This window comes from Equus przewalskii, chromosome 26 (genome assembly GCF_037783145.1).
Source record: "Equus przewalskii isolate Varuska chromosome 26, EquPr2, whole genome shotgun sequence".
NCBI classification, from domain to species: domain Eukaryota; kingdom Metazoa; phylum Chordata; class Mammalia; order Perissodactyla; family Equidae; genus Equus; species Equus przewalskii.
The window spans coordinates 14,428,226-14,444,882 of NC_091856.1; the positions used below are offsets into that span (position 1 = coordinate 14,428,226).

General features: G+C 39.7%; 1 protein-coding gene across 1 annotated transcript in view; it reads right to left on the reverse strand.

The window, feature by feature from the left end:
* Positions 1-2,891: 2,891 nt before the first annotated feature.
* FRRS1L (ferric chelate reductase 1 like) overlaps positions 2,892-16,657 on the reverse strand; it is a 29,390-nt gene continuing 15,624 nt past the window's right edge. Inside the window, exons 4-5 of the mRNA XM_070596530.1 lie at positions 13,512-13,758; positions 2,892-8,406 (exon numbers count right to left, since the gene is read on the reverse strand). Of these exons, the coding sequence (XP_070452631.1) occupies positions 8,234-8,406; positions 13,512-13,758 (420 nt within the window). The 3' untranslated portion in view covers positions 2,892-8,233. The remainder of the gene's footprint in view (positions 8,407-13,511; positions 13,759-16,657) is intronic.

A 16,657-nucleotide genomic window follows, 5' to 3' on the forward strand; every position in this document is an offset into this window, starting at 1 on the left:
AAGTGAGCACACAAGATGAAACTTATTTGCCTTCCCTACTGCAACGAACCAAGTGTCTGATACTAGATAAAATTGGTAGACTAAAAACACAGATACCTGGTTTAGAAGAAAAGAGTTTGGGAAGTCAAAATTAGTGCGTATGTAAGAAATTGCTAACAGATTTTAAAAAAAAATCTCAGGGGCTGAAGGACAAATGATGCAAACCAGTCTGACACCATCAGCGCCTACCTGACTCCCTGACTCCTCCCCCTCCTTCCTCCTCTTCCCACACTGGGACACATGACCCCACTTACAGTGCAGGTCCTGCCAGTTCACTGAGCCCACTGTAGCCTTTCTTGCCTCCAGGTTCCTGTCCTTCTGGTCTGTGGGATCAGCTGCAGCTAACCTTCCATGCCATGTCAACAAAGACAATTTTATCAGTTTGTAAAAGGTCAGGGAAGAGATTATCAAATTGATTCAAGGAACCCCACTGAGACCCGTGTACCCAGGAGAGGGCCAGATAAATAAAAAGAAGCTTGGGCAGCTCTTTTGGGAAGAAACAAACATACAAACTTTTTTTTAAGTTTGCAACCAAAGCAGCGCCCCCTTCCTCTTGTAGAATGGGAGGAAAGATGGTAGAGAGGGTGGGCATCTGCAAGGTGAATTTTGTGATAACAATTACGTGCTGAAAGCCAGAACTGCCTCTCCAGAAAGTGGCTGGCCTTAAGTGTTGTTCGGGGGCAGGTCCTCCTCTTCACTAGAGTGATTTCCATTGTATCTGGACCAGTTGAAGCTTGAGAGTTAGGGATCAGGATTTGGAATTCTTAGCCCACCCCTTCCTGGACTCTACTCCCAACGATATACTCAAACCAAGGCTGAGGCCGCCTGGTGTATCAACAGCCAGCCTTCTGCTACAAATTGGAGCAAGACTGAAAACCAGAAGATGGTGGATCATTTCAGATTGGCCAGACTAATCCTTTTTCATTTATAAATAAACCGTCTTTATTTGAGACTCAAGTCCTGCTGGTTTTGAATTTTAAGCGGTTATTTGTTTCTATACTCTTGGCACCACACTGATGTCACTGCAGCCTCTAGCTGGTCTCTCTGCCCACCCTCTTGCTCCACTCCAGTCAGTTCTACATTGCAGCCAGTGTGATCTTTCTAAAATACAATCTGATCTTTTCAAAGCCTCCTTACTCCGTGGGAAAGTGTCCAAGCTCTTGACTACGACTTGCAAGGTCCTCTGTGATCTGGCCTCTGCTCACACCGCCTCACCTCTCCCCACTCCCCATTTTATCCTTTATCCTCCAGCATTGTGGTGGAAAGAACAATGGCCTCCAAAGATATCCAGGTCCTAAGACCCGGGATCTGTGAAGGACATTACCTTACACGGAAAAGGCACTTTGCAGATGTAATTAGATTAAGGCTCTTGAGAGGGGGAGGTGATCCTCGTTTATACCAATGGGGCCTGATGTAATCACAAGTGTCTTTATCAGAGGGCGGGAGGGAAATTAGACTACAGGAGAGGAGAAGGATCTGACCCCAGAGGCAGAGATTGGAGTGACGAGGCGACAGGCCAAGGAATGCCACAGCTACCAGAAGCTGGAAGAGGCAAGAAAGGATTCTCTCCCTGGAGCTCCCAGAAGGAACCAGCCCTGCCAACACCTCCATTGTAGCTCCATAAGATTCAGTTCAGACTTCTGGCCTCTAGAACTCCAAGAGAATACATTTCTGTTGTTTTAAGCCACTAAATCTATGGTAATCTGTTACAGCAGCAATAGGAAACTGATACAAGCCTTGTCAAATGACAGTGGTTCCAGAACACATCCTGCCGGTCGCTTCTTCTGAGGTCCCGTCCCCTTTCTTGGAGATGCCTCCCCCCCCACCCCCCCGCGCCTGCTTTAGTTCTCCCCCTTCCTTGAGGTTCAGCTTCAGTAGCATCGCCTGCTTTCCTGGTTGCCCCAGGCTGGGTGAGAATCCCTACTCCAGGTTCGCACCACATCTGAGCATTGCCTTACCACTGCATTCACCAGAAGGTACCGTCACGGTATTCATGTGTCTGACTTCCCAACTAGGCTGTGAGCTCTTAGGGGCAGAAATCAAGAGCTGTTCTTCCTGGAGTCCTCTGTGTGTAGTGCCTAGCATATGGATTGGCATGAGTCCTCTATATTTATTGAATGAATGAGTAAACAAGTGGTTAAACTTCTTGACCTCCTGGAGCAGGTGACTTTCACATCCACTCCACTTCAGCTGTCTCTTCTTACAGCTTATCCTCTGGCCCTGGCACCTGCCATCAGCCGGGGTCAGGTCTGACAGCTGGGCTACCCACTGAGAATACTGCAAAATAAGTACCACGGGGAAAACATAGAATACCCCAAAATAACAAAATGTTTGGGGTTTTTTGGAAGGGTAAGGATTAGAGCCTATAATGGAGAATGTGGTAATGCCTAATTCCTCCTTAACATGCCATTCCTTGAGTTTCTCAACCTAGCCCCGGCAGGACATGCAGCTCAGTTACTACCTGCTGCAGCTTCCATTGCTCCCTGATGATTCATAAAACTCTACAACTAAACTTCAACTATTCTTAACACATAATATGATTTAGTTACCAATAAGCTCATAATTGACATTCTTAGAGTTAGTTACGCACTATTCACCAGCTAATACACTTTAAGTGGGACTATAGGCTTCCATTTACCATTTGATAAAGGTATTAAGCTGAAGCTGGAAATACAGGTTTATTTTGCAAATTGTTTGTCTACAAGGATTTTTACCCAACAACTGCAACGTGATTTTCCTCCTTGTCAAACAAGACAGGCTGTCATCTTCTCCAATGTCTACAGACCCAGGGAGACTTTACTAATGCAAGGATGTAAAACAAACAAAACCAAAAATGCACCAGAGCAAAGCAGTAAGGAATTATAAACTAACTTTAATTACATCAAGAGGAAGAATTCCAAACCATGTTGAGAATGTATATTTTAAAGTTTAAATCTAGTTAATATATTCTAACTATAACATAATCCTCTAAACATAAAAGTATTTGTGATGGCAAATAAACAGAACAATCGTTTAGGAGCATCTAGGAATATTGCTACAATCAATTTATGTAAATAGAAATCCATGTCTTTATTAGTAAGGTACCACACAGAGTAAAAATTCACATAGGACAGGCTTATAAATATACATAAATTTCAAAATCAATCACAATTGAACATTAGGTACACAATTATTATAAAAGAAATATAACCCATCAATGTCTATTTAAAGGCATAGTTTTTACAAAATGTATTTTGTAGACAGTCTCAAAAAAGTATATTAATACTCCTGGAGCCAGATTGTCCCAGCATGTGTGTGCGTCTGTGGGACTAAGGCATGTGGAGAAGCTGCATTCATCTTCCAGGGGGCCAGCACATTGTATGTGATGAAATGGTTACCGCCCTCGTGACCTGGGTGAATGCCACAGCCACCAGCACCCCGTAACCCTAGGGTATTGCTTACTCTCCAGAAGATGGAACTGAACACTATTCGCCTATTAGCAAATATCCAGGTGGAAAACTGAAAGCAGTCAAGCATCAGTCTATTTTAAGTGAAAAATCCCAAAGAGCTTGATGATTCACTTCAATTTTTCAGTCCCCAGACATATTTAAGATCACATTAGCATAGCCATTATTTTTGTGAAAAGAACTTATAACTTAAGTCACTTGTTAAATATAAAAACAAGTCTGACTTGAAATTAAATAATTGAATAACTGAATAAGGAATCTAATTAAATACAAAACAGGGAAAGGTTGCATCAACATGCCATTTACTCAGTTAACACTAGTCTTAGTTTCTTAACTAACAGTATGGAAAAGTCAAACTCAACAATGATACTTTATACATTCTTCACAATTCATATAATGTTGAGTGGAGGAGGCAAATCTTATTAAAGGATCCAGGAATCCTTTCTACAAACTAAATTACTATAAACTCAAGGGTAGTTTTGCCTGTAATACACATATGTTTTATCTCTTGGGTTTTAAAGCATTCAAGAGATCAGAAACAGAAACAATCCTGACAAAGACCCTCAGATGGTCATGGTACGTATACATAGGCATTTGTGTATAAAAACACACATACCTTGTCATGTATATACAAATATATACAAACACACTGATAATAATCAAACTGTTCACTAAACATAACCAGTTCTGTTTAGAGAACAAGGATATACAATACAATTATATACAACAAAGTATACACATCTCAGCATTTGGCCTATTGCAGTGGTTCTCAAACATTTTTCATTATGATACACAAGGTAGATACTATAGTAACAGGTGTAAAACACTCCAGTAGGTGTAACAGATTTTGATAACAGTTTTTAAAAAGTCTCCATTTTTTAAATGTCTACAGGGAAATAAATTACTCTGAAACATTGTAATCCCCACCATGAAAAGCAATTCAACAGTAAAGTCCCTCATGATTGCCACAGCTTAGGTAAAATGAAACTGCTGCTTACCCAGCTCTGACTTTACTGTGACAGAGCTGAACAGCTCAAACAGAGATCGCAAAGCCTAAAATATTTACCAGCTGGCCCTTTAGAGAAAAAGTTTGTTGACCCCTAGGCTAGAGTGAAGAATAACACACCTCAGTGGTAATATCTCTTAAGCACAAAATCCTGAATATAGACAGTAAACTTAATTACAGAAATATAGTAAAAACCATCTGGGATGGAAATCCATCCATGAGTTGTCCAAACTTTCTGATTTCCTTAATGACAAAAGCCATCTCAAGATAATTAAATATGGCTCCTGCATTTTGTCTGAAATTGTGTTCATAAATTCATCTTTGAGATTACAAGGGAGCAACAGAAGGGCACTGGGCTCCAAGTTAGACCTGGGCTTTAGGGAAGTCACTGCTAAAAATTAACTAAGACAAATACATTCTTCTAGTCTTGTCCAATCTGTGTATTACTGAAAACAAAAACAAAACAAAAAAGCAAAAAACTATTAAAAGCACTAAAATGACTGGTAAAGAATTTAAACGTTTTTAAGAAGAGAAGAAAGTTCATAGCAAGTAAAATGTACCTCTTTCCCCAAATACAACTATAAAAAGTCCTCCTGGTCATTGTGAAGTAGTAAAGGGGGAAAAAAGCACCTGTCTAAGTTGAATGTAGATGGTGGGTTCCATTTAACAAACCGTTTAATGAGTGTGCATAAAGGCATGAATGTGGAGGAAATCACGTCACCTCCCCAGGCCTCCTCTGCTGCCCCTTTGTAAAATTAGCCCATGAAATGGTCTCTAACGTCCTTGCCAGCACTGGTAATGTATGCCAAATGACTAGCCTCAATTTCTTCATCTGTTAAATGGGATTAATAACAGAATCTACTTCCTCTGGTTGTTGTGAGGATTAAATGAGTAAATCCATGTAAAGTGCTTAGAACAGCACCAGATATATTTAGCTAGCATCATTACTCAATTTAGGCATTTTACAAAAAACATTGGTGAGGCATCTCCCCTGTGACAAGTACTATGTCAGAAAATGGGAATAAAGAGATAAAACAGAAGTTTATTCTCTTATATTAGGTAAGAATGAATGGAATTGAAGTACAGAGTTTTCATTTCAGAATGTCTATAAATTGAAGATTCTCTAAGATGATGGTCAAATGCTGCTCTGCATCCCTGATCTGTGAATTCTTATTTCTGAATAATGATTATTGTTAAAAATGTCAATTAAGGTGCACTGCGGGGCAAAGCAGCATTGTTACTAACAATCTTTCTATTTGTGTGTCAAGACAAAGTTAGGTGTTTGTTAACGGAATCGTTTGATCACAGGTGGAAGAAAATAAAAACGTTAGCCAGTCAGGCAATGTTCATGAAATACAAGGTTTCTGAACCAAATGAACTTGCCATACAAGCACAGTTTCATTTATTTATCTATTCGACAAATGTTTGCCGAGTCCCTACTATGTAGTAGTGTCTGCTACAATGACAAGTAACAAGAAATGGTCACTGCATTAGGGAGTTAGCAGGGAGGACAAGCCAGCAACTACAATAAAGAGTGATGAGTAATATGATTGGGAAGCCCAGTGTGCTATGGGAGCAATTGGTGGGAAACTAACCCTACCTAGTCCAGGAATTGGAGGAAGGAATATTTAAGCTGTGACGTGAAAGATGAGTTGGAGTTCAGCAAGCACAGGAAGTGGAGAATGTTTGGGCCCAGGGAACATCCTGAGAGGTGAGAAAGCAGGTCTGAAGAACTCAGAGCAGTTCAGTTTTGCTGGGACATAGCAAGCGAGGAGTGGTGGCAAAGAGGATATTGGAGGTAATCAGATGGTTTGCATTTTACCCTAATGGCAATGAGAAGTCCTAGAAAGTTCTAAGCACAAATACACAAAACTGGTCATCAAAGTAGGAAAACAATTTGTGAAATAATTAGCTTGACTTGAAATGTAAGCAGAAGGACAATCCATTAAGTTATTCCTTCCCTGCCTGCTACAGAGACTAGCCAAGTTGCTCTTTAGTTTTAATCTATTTATAGCTGAAATATGATACAAATAAGAGAGTGAAATATAAAAATATTTGCTTTCTTATTTACAACGTGGGCACCTGTATACTCAGGATCCTCACTACTAAACAACCGCTATAACTTAGAAGGTGATACACAGGCCATCCTTAGCCATGACAGGAGGACTCGGTTAGGGGAGGCGACGGTAGTCAGGTCGGGCCACCACCAGATGTCTTGAATTTGAATCTTACCCTGTTCCGTTGCTCACTTGATGTTATTTAATCTCTCCCCATCTGCAATAAGGATTATTTCTCCTATGTCCTCGGATGAGTTTGGTAAACTGTGCAATGTCACAGAATCCTGATGTTTTCCTTATTTTCATTCAATTCCAGAAGAATGTGAAAATGTGGGACGTTCACCACTGACATGAATTCCGAGGATGGCATCAGAAATCAGAGTCTGCAGTGTTGTTTAATCACAAAACCCACAAAGCTGGAGTCAGCTTTAAAGCAATGAGGGTTGGGGGGCAAGCCAGAGGACTCCAGAACTCCACAAAGGAAATGCCTCAGCAGTGTACGCTCATAGGCTCTTTTTCTCTAAATGGGCTGTTAACACAGACATGTGGAACAAAGGAACATTTGGGTTCCTTTGAAAAAAAGAAAATGCATTAAGTCAAGGCATTATTATAATTATGCTGACTGCTAGTCCAATTTACAAGTCTGAACACTTTGAATGGACATTCTAGGTGAATTCGCTTTATGGGTCATTTCCCATTTTCTAATTAAAAAGAAAAAAAACTCATCTTTAAAAAGTTTCTACTCTAAATCTCCACAACCCCTCAAAATGTTGATTTATTATCAAAATGCCATAAATTTTTATTAAGGTGATTACATATTTAATTCTACTCAATGTATACCAACTCTGACAACAGAATGAATTATAACCACAGATAAGTACCTTAATATATAAAATACAGTGGTAGGAGAGTCTAAATTCTAACTGCTAAGGATGCCCATATTTTTTGTTATTAATATCCTTTTACATTTTCAGGAACACTCACAATTCCATTTCTAACTGTCCCAAACAGCTATAAAAAACGTTTTCTTGCAGCTACTCACTAATTGAGAAGAAATTTCAAATAAATATGAATCATTTTAATACCATTGTAATCTCCCCCATTCTCCCCATCAGCTATGTAATTATCCGAAAGCATTTATGCTTTATGGAAATTTCAAAGTTCTTCTGCCTAAAAGGCTGACCGTGAACTAGGGCCATCCAGTGAAGTTCTCTTTAGTAATACTCCAAGTAAGTCTGTTGAACTGTAATTGGAAGAGTAAAGGTTGTTTAGAGACATGGTTTCTATGCCTAGCTTTCTCTACCTCGCTATGTGTTATCTGACCAAGTAGCCAAAGCTACATGGCATGTGGGCCATAAAAAGGCAGCCTTCCTGGGTCTCAAATCCCATTCGGTAAGACGGCAATAATAATTTTCATCAAGTCAACTCAGAGATGTTACGAAGCTCAAATAAGAAAACATATTTGAAAGTGCTTAGAAAAGTTTTAAGTACTTTCCAAAAGTGTGGGGTCATTATTAAACAATCCTCTTTGATTAGAAAAGAAGTTTGCTCTTTCTTCCAAAAAGCTGAAATCAGATGAGTCTTTTTTAAATAACAGAAGCTAAAATTATCCTGCATATTCTTTAAAAATATATTTACACTAAAGATTTCCTAATCCATTTACTCTGTTGGCTTTGCAGCTGTGGTTAAGGGGTTCCCATCAATAGGTAGAAGGTCAGGGCAACAATGAGAAGCAAACAAAACGGAGAAGAGAAGGTCTGATAGGCAGCTGAGGGCATAAAAATATCTTCATACTTGTAAATACTGACAACACGCTCTGAAGTCGGTGGAGAGTCTATATCATGGCGGGTGATAGAGCCTTGAAGAAAGAAAGGAAAAGGCAGGGGCAATCGAGAAAGGGCACAGATTTAAAATGATATATGCAAACAACAGAAAAACTAAACAAAAGTCTCTAGTGTTGAATACATAAGCAATGATTATCAAGATCGGGAACCAGATATTAGAATTATCATCAGCATTCTCTATATTTGTACATATAATGAAGAACACAAAAATTAGCTAAATTTATCCAAAAAGACTGGTTCTCATGAATCTGCACACCCTCTACCAGAACAATGCTAGTGGTCTTTCCATGGCACAGTTTTAAGATTTCTCCTTAGTATTGTATAAAGGCCTACTTTTAAGGTCTCTAATGAGTTTTATCTTATTGATACCAAATGTAAAACTATATTTTGATTTCGAAGAGCAAGAGCTACTCATTTTTTTCCCTCAAATATATCTTTTATACATGGATCATTGACAACTCCTGACCACACTAGACTCCCTTACAGAAGCCTCTTTCATTGTCTCTGGCATTTAAAGTGGTAGTGCTGCCCAGGCCAGTCCAGAGAGGGTATAGTGTGTTATGTGTGTCAGTATGTCTGTTTGGCTGAGTGGTGTGCAATAATACAGAAGGTAGGAGGATTAAGATACCAAACAAGTCTTCGGACAGGAAACTTTTTGACCTGGTTAGGAAAGAGGGAAAGGCTATGTGTAAAGGATGGTTAATAAGCTGAAGTTGATTAGAAGTGCCTGACCTTCTGAATAATCCATATGAAACTTGGGTTAGGGAGACTGAGGCATACGAGTTCAGAGCAAAGTTGTCCTTGGAAACAGGGCTCTGAGTGAGGGTTTTTAGGGTACCATCTGCTGGGGAAGTCAGGCCGAACTTGACATGTCAAGGCCCTGCTCCAGTGGACATGCTGGCTGCTATTAGCACAAAACAAACTCTCAGGTTGACACTCAGTTTTTCTCTCAACAGATGCCACTTACCTCTCCTACCTAACCTCGCTCATTGATCATGTACATGAACTCCTAGGCTAAGCTATGCACCTCCATTTCATGCCTCCCTTGAGGGAAATCTAATTCCATACCCTCCTTCAAGCGTTAGCTCAAAGTTTATCCCCTTTGAGAGACTTTAAGAGGATGGAGAGGATTTGATCAATAGAGAGGCATTAGAATAGCGTTCAAGAAACAGGAAAAGTACGAGCCTGTATATGGGGTAGGAATGTGCCTGTTTTCTTTGGAGATAGTGAGCAGAACAACAGAAGTCCTGAGGGCTTATCAGGCAAAGCGGGATCAGACTCGGGGAGGGCTGGTAATGTTAGCCTATTATGCCCTATATCTAAGAAGATGACCTTCTGATGTACAGCACTTTCCAACTTGTAAAGCAATTTCAATGCTTGTTTGCATTTAATCCTTACAATAACCCTATGAAGTTGGTATTATTATTACCCCCATTTTAGATATATAGAAATTGGAGCTCAGAATTTAGATAAAGGCTAGATACAGCTACCAAGGGGCAGAACCAACACTCAAACCCAAAGTTTTAGACTCCAAATTCCTTCAAGTACAATGAGTTCATCTATTTATCCATCGACGGACACTGAGGTTGTTTCCATATCTTGGCTATTATAAATAATGCTGCTATGAACATAGGGGTGCATATTTCTTTCCAAAGTAGTGTTTTCTTCAGATAAACAAGTAGAAGTAGAATCGCTGGATCATATGGTAAAGCTCTATTTTTAATTTTTTGAGGAACCTCCATACAGTTTTCCATAGTGGCTGCACCAACTTACATTCCCACCAACAGACAAGGGTTTCCTTTTCTCCACATCCTTGCCAACAATTGTTCTTTCTTATCTTTTTGATAATAGTCATTCTGACAGGTGTGAGGTGATATCTCATCGTGGTTTTGATCTGCATTTCCCTGACGATTAGTGATACTGAGCATCTCTTCACGTCTGTTGCCCATCTGTATGTCTTCTTGGGTAAAATGTCTATTCAGATCCTCTGCCCATTTTTTAATTGGATTTTTTTTCGTTATTGAGTTGCATTAGTTCTTTATACATTTTGGATATTAACACCTTATCGGATATATGATTTGCAGATATCTTCTCCTATTCAGTAGGTTGCCTTTTCATTGTGTTGATGATTTCCTTCGCTGTACAGAAGCTTTTTAGTTTGATGTAGTCCCATTTTTGTTTTTGTTGCCCTTACCTTCGGACTCAGGTCCAAAAAAATGATCACTAAGACCAATGCCAAGGAGCTTACTGCCTATGTTTTCTTCTAGGAGTTTTATGATTTCAGGTCTTACATTCAAGTCTTTAATCCATTTTGAGTTGATTTTGTGTATGATGAAAGAGAGTGGAGCAGGTTCATTCTTTTGCATGTGGCCGTCCAGTTTTCCCAACGCCATTTATTGAAGAGACTGTCCATTCCTCATTGTATATTACTGTCCTCTTTGTCATAAATTAAATGACCTTATATGCATCAGTTTATTTCTGGGCTTTTTATTCTGTTTCACTGATCTGCACATCTGTTTTTATGCCAATATCATACTGTTTGATTACTATAGCTTTGTAACATAGTTTGAAATCAGGGAGCATGATGCCTCCAGCTTTGTTCTTTCCCAAGACTGTTTTGGCTATTTTGGGTCTTTTGCAGTTCCACACAAATTTTAGGATTGCTTGTTCAATGCCATTGTAATTTTGATAGGGGTTGCATTGAATCTGTAGATTGCTTTGGGTAATATGGACATTTTAACAATATCAATTCTTCCAATCCATGAGCAATCCATTTATTTGTGTCTTCACCAATTTCTTTCATCAATATCTTATAGTTTTCAGTGTACAGGTCTTTCACCTCCTTGGTTACATTTATTCCTAGGTATTTTATGCTTTTTGATGCATCTGTAAAAGTGACTGTCTTCTTAATTTCTTTAATAGTTCATTGTTAGTGTAAAAAATGCAACAGATTTTTGTACATTGATTTTTTACCCAGAAACTTTACTGAATTTATTTATTAGTTCTAACAGTATTTTGGTGGAGTCTTTAGGGTTTTCTATATATAAAAGCATAAGAAGACATGGTATATATATATTATATGTGGTATATTAGACATGGTATCCATATTTTATATATATCCATATATATTATGTATATATATCATATATATAATATGGAATACTACTCAGCCATAAAAAAGAATAAAATCTTGCCATTTGTGACAACATGGATGGACTCGAGGGTATCACGGTAAGTGAAATAAGTCAGACAGAGAAAGACAAATACTGTATGATCTCCTTTATATGTGGAATATAAAAAACAAAACAAATGAACAAAACAAAACTCATAGATACAGAGAACAGATTGATGGTTGCTAGAGATGAGGGAGGTTGGAGAGTGGGCAAAAAGAGTGAAAGGGATCAAGAGGTACAAATTTCCAGTTATAAAATAAGTAAGTCATGGGAATGTAATGTATAGCATAGTAACTATAGTCAATAATATTGTATTGCATGTTTGAAAGTTGCTAAGAGAGTAGATCTTGAAAGTTCTCTTCACAAGGAAAAAAACATTTGTAACTCTGTATGGTGACAGATGGTAACTAGACTTATTGTGGTGATCATTTTGCAATGTATACAAATATCAAATCATTACCTTCTACACCTGAAACTAATATACAATTATGTGTCGCTTAACAACAGGGATGTTCTAAGAAATGCATTGGTTAGGTGATTTCATTGTTGTGTGAACATCATAGAGCGCACTTACACAAACCTAGATGGTATAACCTAGTACACACCTAGGCTATATGGTGCTAATCTTATGGGACCGTCATATATGCGGTCCATTGTTGACTGAAACGTCATTATGTGGGACACGACTTTAATGTTATATGTCAATTATACTTCCACAAAAAAAATTTAAATTCTGCCTTACAAAAAAAAGTTTATTTCTCCAGCCTGAGGTATAATTTATTTCCCAGGGTACTGAAAGTACTTGAAGATACAATTGCAGATCCATTGTTGGTAACCTGGGAAATAAGCAAGTGGGAAAGGTGTCGCAAATCTGGAGGCATCCAAATGGTTTCCCAATCAGAAACAGGCAAAAAAAGGTATGAAATCTCCAGACTGATCAATGGAAGCAATTTGAAGAAAAAAACCCAACAGAAACATTAGGCAACAGAGAGTTGATGAGCACAGAATAAAGAAAGATGCAGCTCCCAGGAGCCAGAACAAATTTTCATACAAGGACTGCAAACAACTCACTTCCATCCTTGGCCAGGCCCTTAGACTGATCAACCAGGAGGATGGTGAAGACAGAGTGTAACTTGATTTTAGTGGCCTCTACAAGGTCTCATGATATCCTCAGGTATTAGGGAAACGCTGAAGAGCCTTGACACCCAAAATGAGGTCATCAATGGACCAGGGTCACTGGGCAGCTTGTTAGACACGCAGAATCTCAGACCTCAGCGCAGATCCACTGAAAACCTCACTTGAACAATGCAGCCAGGCAATTCCTACACATGTTAAAATCTGAGGAGTGATGGGCTAAACTGTAGGATAATTTGGTAGATTTGTGACCACCAGAATAGTCATAAAGTGAGCACTAATGACACGCTTGGCATCAATCTCCAGGGAAGTCTCCAGAAGACCTTTCCTGCTGAGTATTTTTATATTTAGAGCATAGGAGTTAGGAGTACTCACGGACTTTGGAGTCAGACAGATCTAGGATTGAATTTTAGTTCTTCCATTAATTAGTTGTATAGCCTTGACATGTTCCTTAATCTCTCTAAAATGAGGATGACAACTCCTATAACTCTCAAGGGTGGGTGAGGAGTAAATGAGAACGTTGTGAGAATTAGAGCCCATACCCCACATATAGCAGAAATATGACCTGTTCCATTAAGCGCACAGCTCATCACATACAATCTTGTACTGATCTAGCCATGCATGTGTATAACCTGTCCCTTTGTATGTCTGTGTGTATAATAAGTCTATCATAACCTTCTGAAGGCAGGATCATATCTCCTTATTCTTTTATATTATCTGAAGTGCTTATCACTCACTCTCTTGCCCAATAAATAATGAACACAAGCACACGGTGTCTGGTGTTTAATCTAGATGCCAAAAGGTCAGCTTACCCTGAATGGCTGGACCCCAAGCAAAGAGATAATACCAACTCAAATGCAGATCGACAATTGTTTCATCTCTGGGAACGTTGACTGGGCGTTTAAATCTGCAGGTGACCCGATTGTTCTCAAAAACTCCTTCTTCATCTCTGGCAGGATTTCTCTGAATCTCTTTTGCCCACTGGCCTACATTATAGAAGTGCTGTATGCGGACCCTGCCATTGTCATCGTGGACGCAGGCCATGACATCGTCACCGCCCTAACATGAAAAATGATGAAGAAAAATGTCAAAGGTGCGTCTTCTGCAAACTTTTCTGCTACAAAGAAATTTCACTCAGAAACATACATTCCATTACCTCTGTAATTTGAAATCCCACCCAAAGAATTATTTTAAATGCCATTAAAAAGTTATTTAATATTTAAATATATATTTAATATATAAATTAAATATTTTAATTATTTAAAATGCCATATTTTAAATGCTACTTTAACCAAATGATCAAAGTTAGCGTCACAATAGCTGACATCAAGCGTCTCCTGATGTGATGTTCAGAGAAGACTATGCCAGCAGCCACCTAGAATTCCTGCCAAAAACACAACAACAAACCTAATCATAAGGAAACAATCAGACAATCCCAAATTGAAGGTCATTCTACAAAAAAACTGGCCTGTAATCTTCAAAAGGGTCAATGTCATGTAAGAGGAAAAAAAAAAGAAAAAGGCTAAGCAACTATTTCAAAATAAGGAAGACTATAGACACCTGACAACTAATGGTGTCCCTAGACAGAATCCTGGGTCATAGAATAAAAATCTCTATAAAAGACAGTATTTGGACAACTGGCAACATTTGAAAATGGACAGTATATTTGCTAATACTATTGTATCTATGTTAAATTTCCTGACTTTAATAAATTGTATAAGGACAGAAATTTTGATTTTAAGACACACCCACTTAAACATTTAGTGTCAAAGGGTCCTGATATCTTTCATTTAATCTCCAAGGTTTCCAGAATATAATAAAAATAGTAATAAGTAATAGCACTCAGAGTAGTAGTGTCAGCAGCAGCAGCAACAGTGGTAGAGAGAGAAAGCAAGTGTGGCAAAACGTTAGTGTTTGTGAAAAAGTTCTGGAACTAGATGGTGGTGATGGTTGCACACTGTGAATGCAATTGATGCCACAAAATTATACACTTTAAAATGGTTAAAATGGTAAACTTTTTTTTTTAAAGATTTTATTTTTTCCTTTTTCTCCCCAAAGCCCCCCGGTACATAGTTGTATATTCTTCGTTGTGGGTCCTTCTAGTTGTGGCATGTGGGACGCTGCCTCAGCGTGGTCTGATGAGCAGTGCCATGTCCGCGCCCAGGATTTGAACCAACGAAACACTGGGCCACCTGCAGCGGAGTGCGCAAACTTAACCACTCGGCCACGGGGCCAGCCCCTAAAATGGTAAACTTTATGTTGCATACATTTTGCCACAATAAAAAGAGTTATTTGGTGAATCTAGGTGAAACATATACACAGGAGTTCATTGTGCTATCCTTACACCTTGTCTGTAGGTTTAAAATTTTTTCAAAACAAGTCAAAAAAGTTAAAGGCGTTCATCAGTAGCAAATGTACCACTCTCTAGGAGATGCTGATAATGGGGGAGGCTATGTATGTGTGGGGTGAGGGGATGTATGGAAATTTTCTGTATTTTCTACTCAATTTTGCTGTGAACCTAAAACTGCTCTAAAAAATAAAGCCTAATTAAAAACAACAACAATGCATCATTTCAAAAAAAGTTAAAGGCTATTTAAAAGGGGTTCCATTTGCTTTCCCTATGCATCAGGTTCTGAAAAAATTTTAATCTGTACTTCTTCTGGAAATAATAGGAGCAGAAAAGAGAGACCTATATTTTTTTTTTTTTTTTAAGATTTTATTTTTTCCTTTTTCTCCCCAAAGCCCCCCGGTACATAGTTGTGTATTCTTCGTTGTGGGTTCTTCTAGTTGTGGCATGTGGGACGCCGCCTCAGCGTGGTCTGATGAGCAGTGCCATGTCCGCGCCCAGGATTCGAACCAACGAAACACTGGGCCGCCTGCAGCGGAGCGCGCGAACTTAACCACTCGGCCACGGGGCCAGCCCCAAGAGAGACCTATATTTTGACGGCCTTTCGATAGGAAAATGTCAAACAAAATTTGGACGCTCCTCACTCAACCTCCCTCCTCTGAGCCCCTCATCTTAACAGCTGCATGAGGGATGCAAATGCATTCCAGGGAAGGAAATGGGCAACTGCATTGCAAGCCAGCTTCTGGGATGGTACACACCTGCAGTTTCTCCTCCTGGCCCTACAGTTGGAGGTAAGTGACGCAGATTCATACCCATGCGGTCTTACCAGCTGGACCCATCTTCTTGCTGCCTGGACTGGGAATTCGTGAAAGCTCACTCTTCTGGTGACCTCTCCACGAACTAAGCCACTGGAGCTTTGACTGCTTAGCTCGATCCCCCAGTCTCTTCTTACTACCCACCCACAACCCAAGTCCAACCCACTAGTGAAGTCTGTTAGCGTTACCTTCAAAACATATCCGAAGTCTGAGCACTTCTCCCCACTCCTACTGCTGTAACCTTGCTCTGAGCTGCCCTCCTCTTATTGCAAGAGCCTCAAAACAGGCCAGGTGAAGAGAAGAAGGGTGCTCTAGACAGAGCAGCAGTATGTGCAAAGGTACGGAGGCCTGAGAAAGTCTGGCTGTTTAGGAAGCATCCTGGCACAGTGAAGTGGCAAATGATGGGGCTACAGAGAAAAGAGGAAAGAATGCAGCAGAAGCACAGAGAGAAGCAGAAGTAAGAGATGGCCAGCTGCCTGGGTTCCTGATGCCGCACTTGTTCTTGGTCACGGTCCCTTCTAAAGTCTAGATGTGTTCGTGCTCCGGTGTACTGTGGAAGACTGAATCGTTGGACCCATCCACACCTTCACAGAGCCCCTTAGTTGGTGGTGGTGGTGGGGTGTACTTCCCTGCCTCTTCGTTCTGAGCTTGTCTGGCTTACTGACTTTGGGCAATGGCATGGAATGTTAGCAGGGAGAATGTGAGCAGAGGTTTGAAATAAGCTTAGATGGCTCTTGTACTTCTGCCTCTGCCATGAAAAGAACATGCCTTGGTAGCTGCTGGTTCCCGAATGATT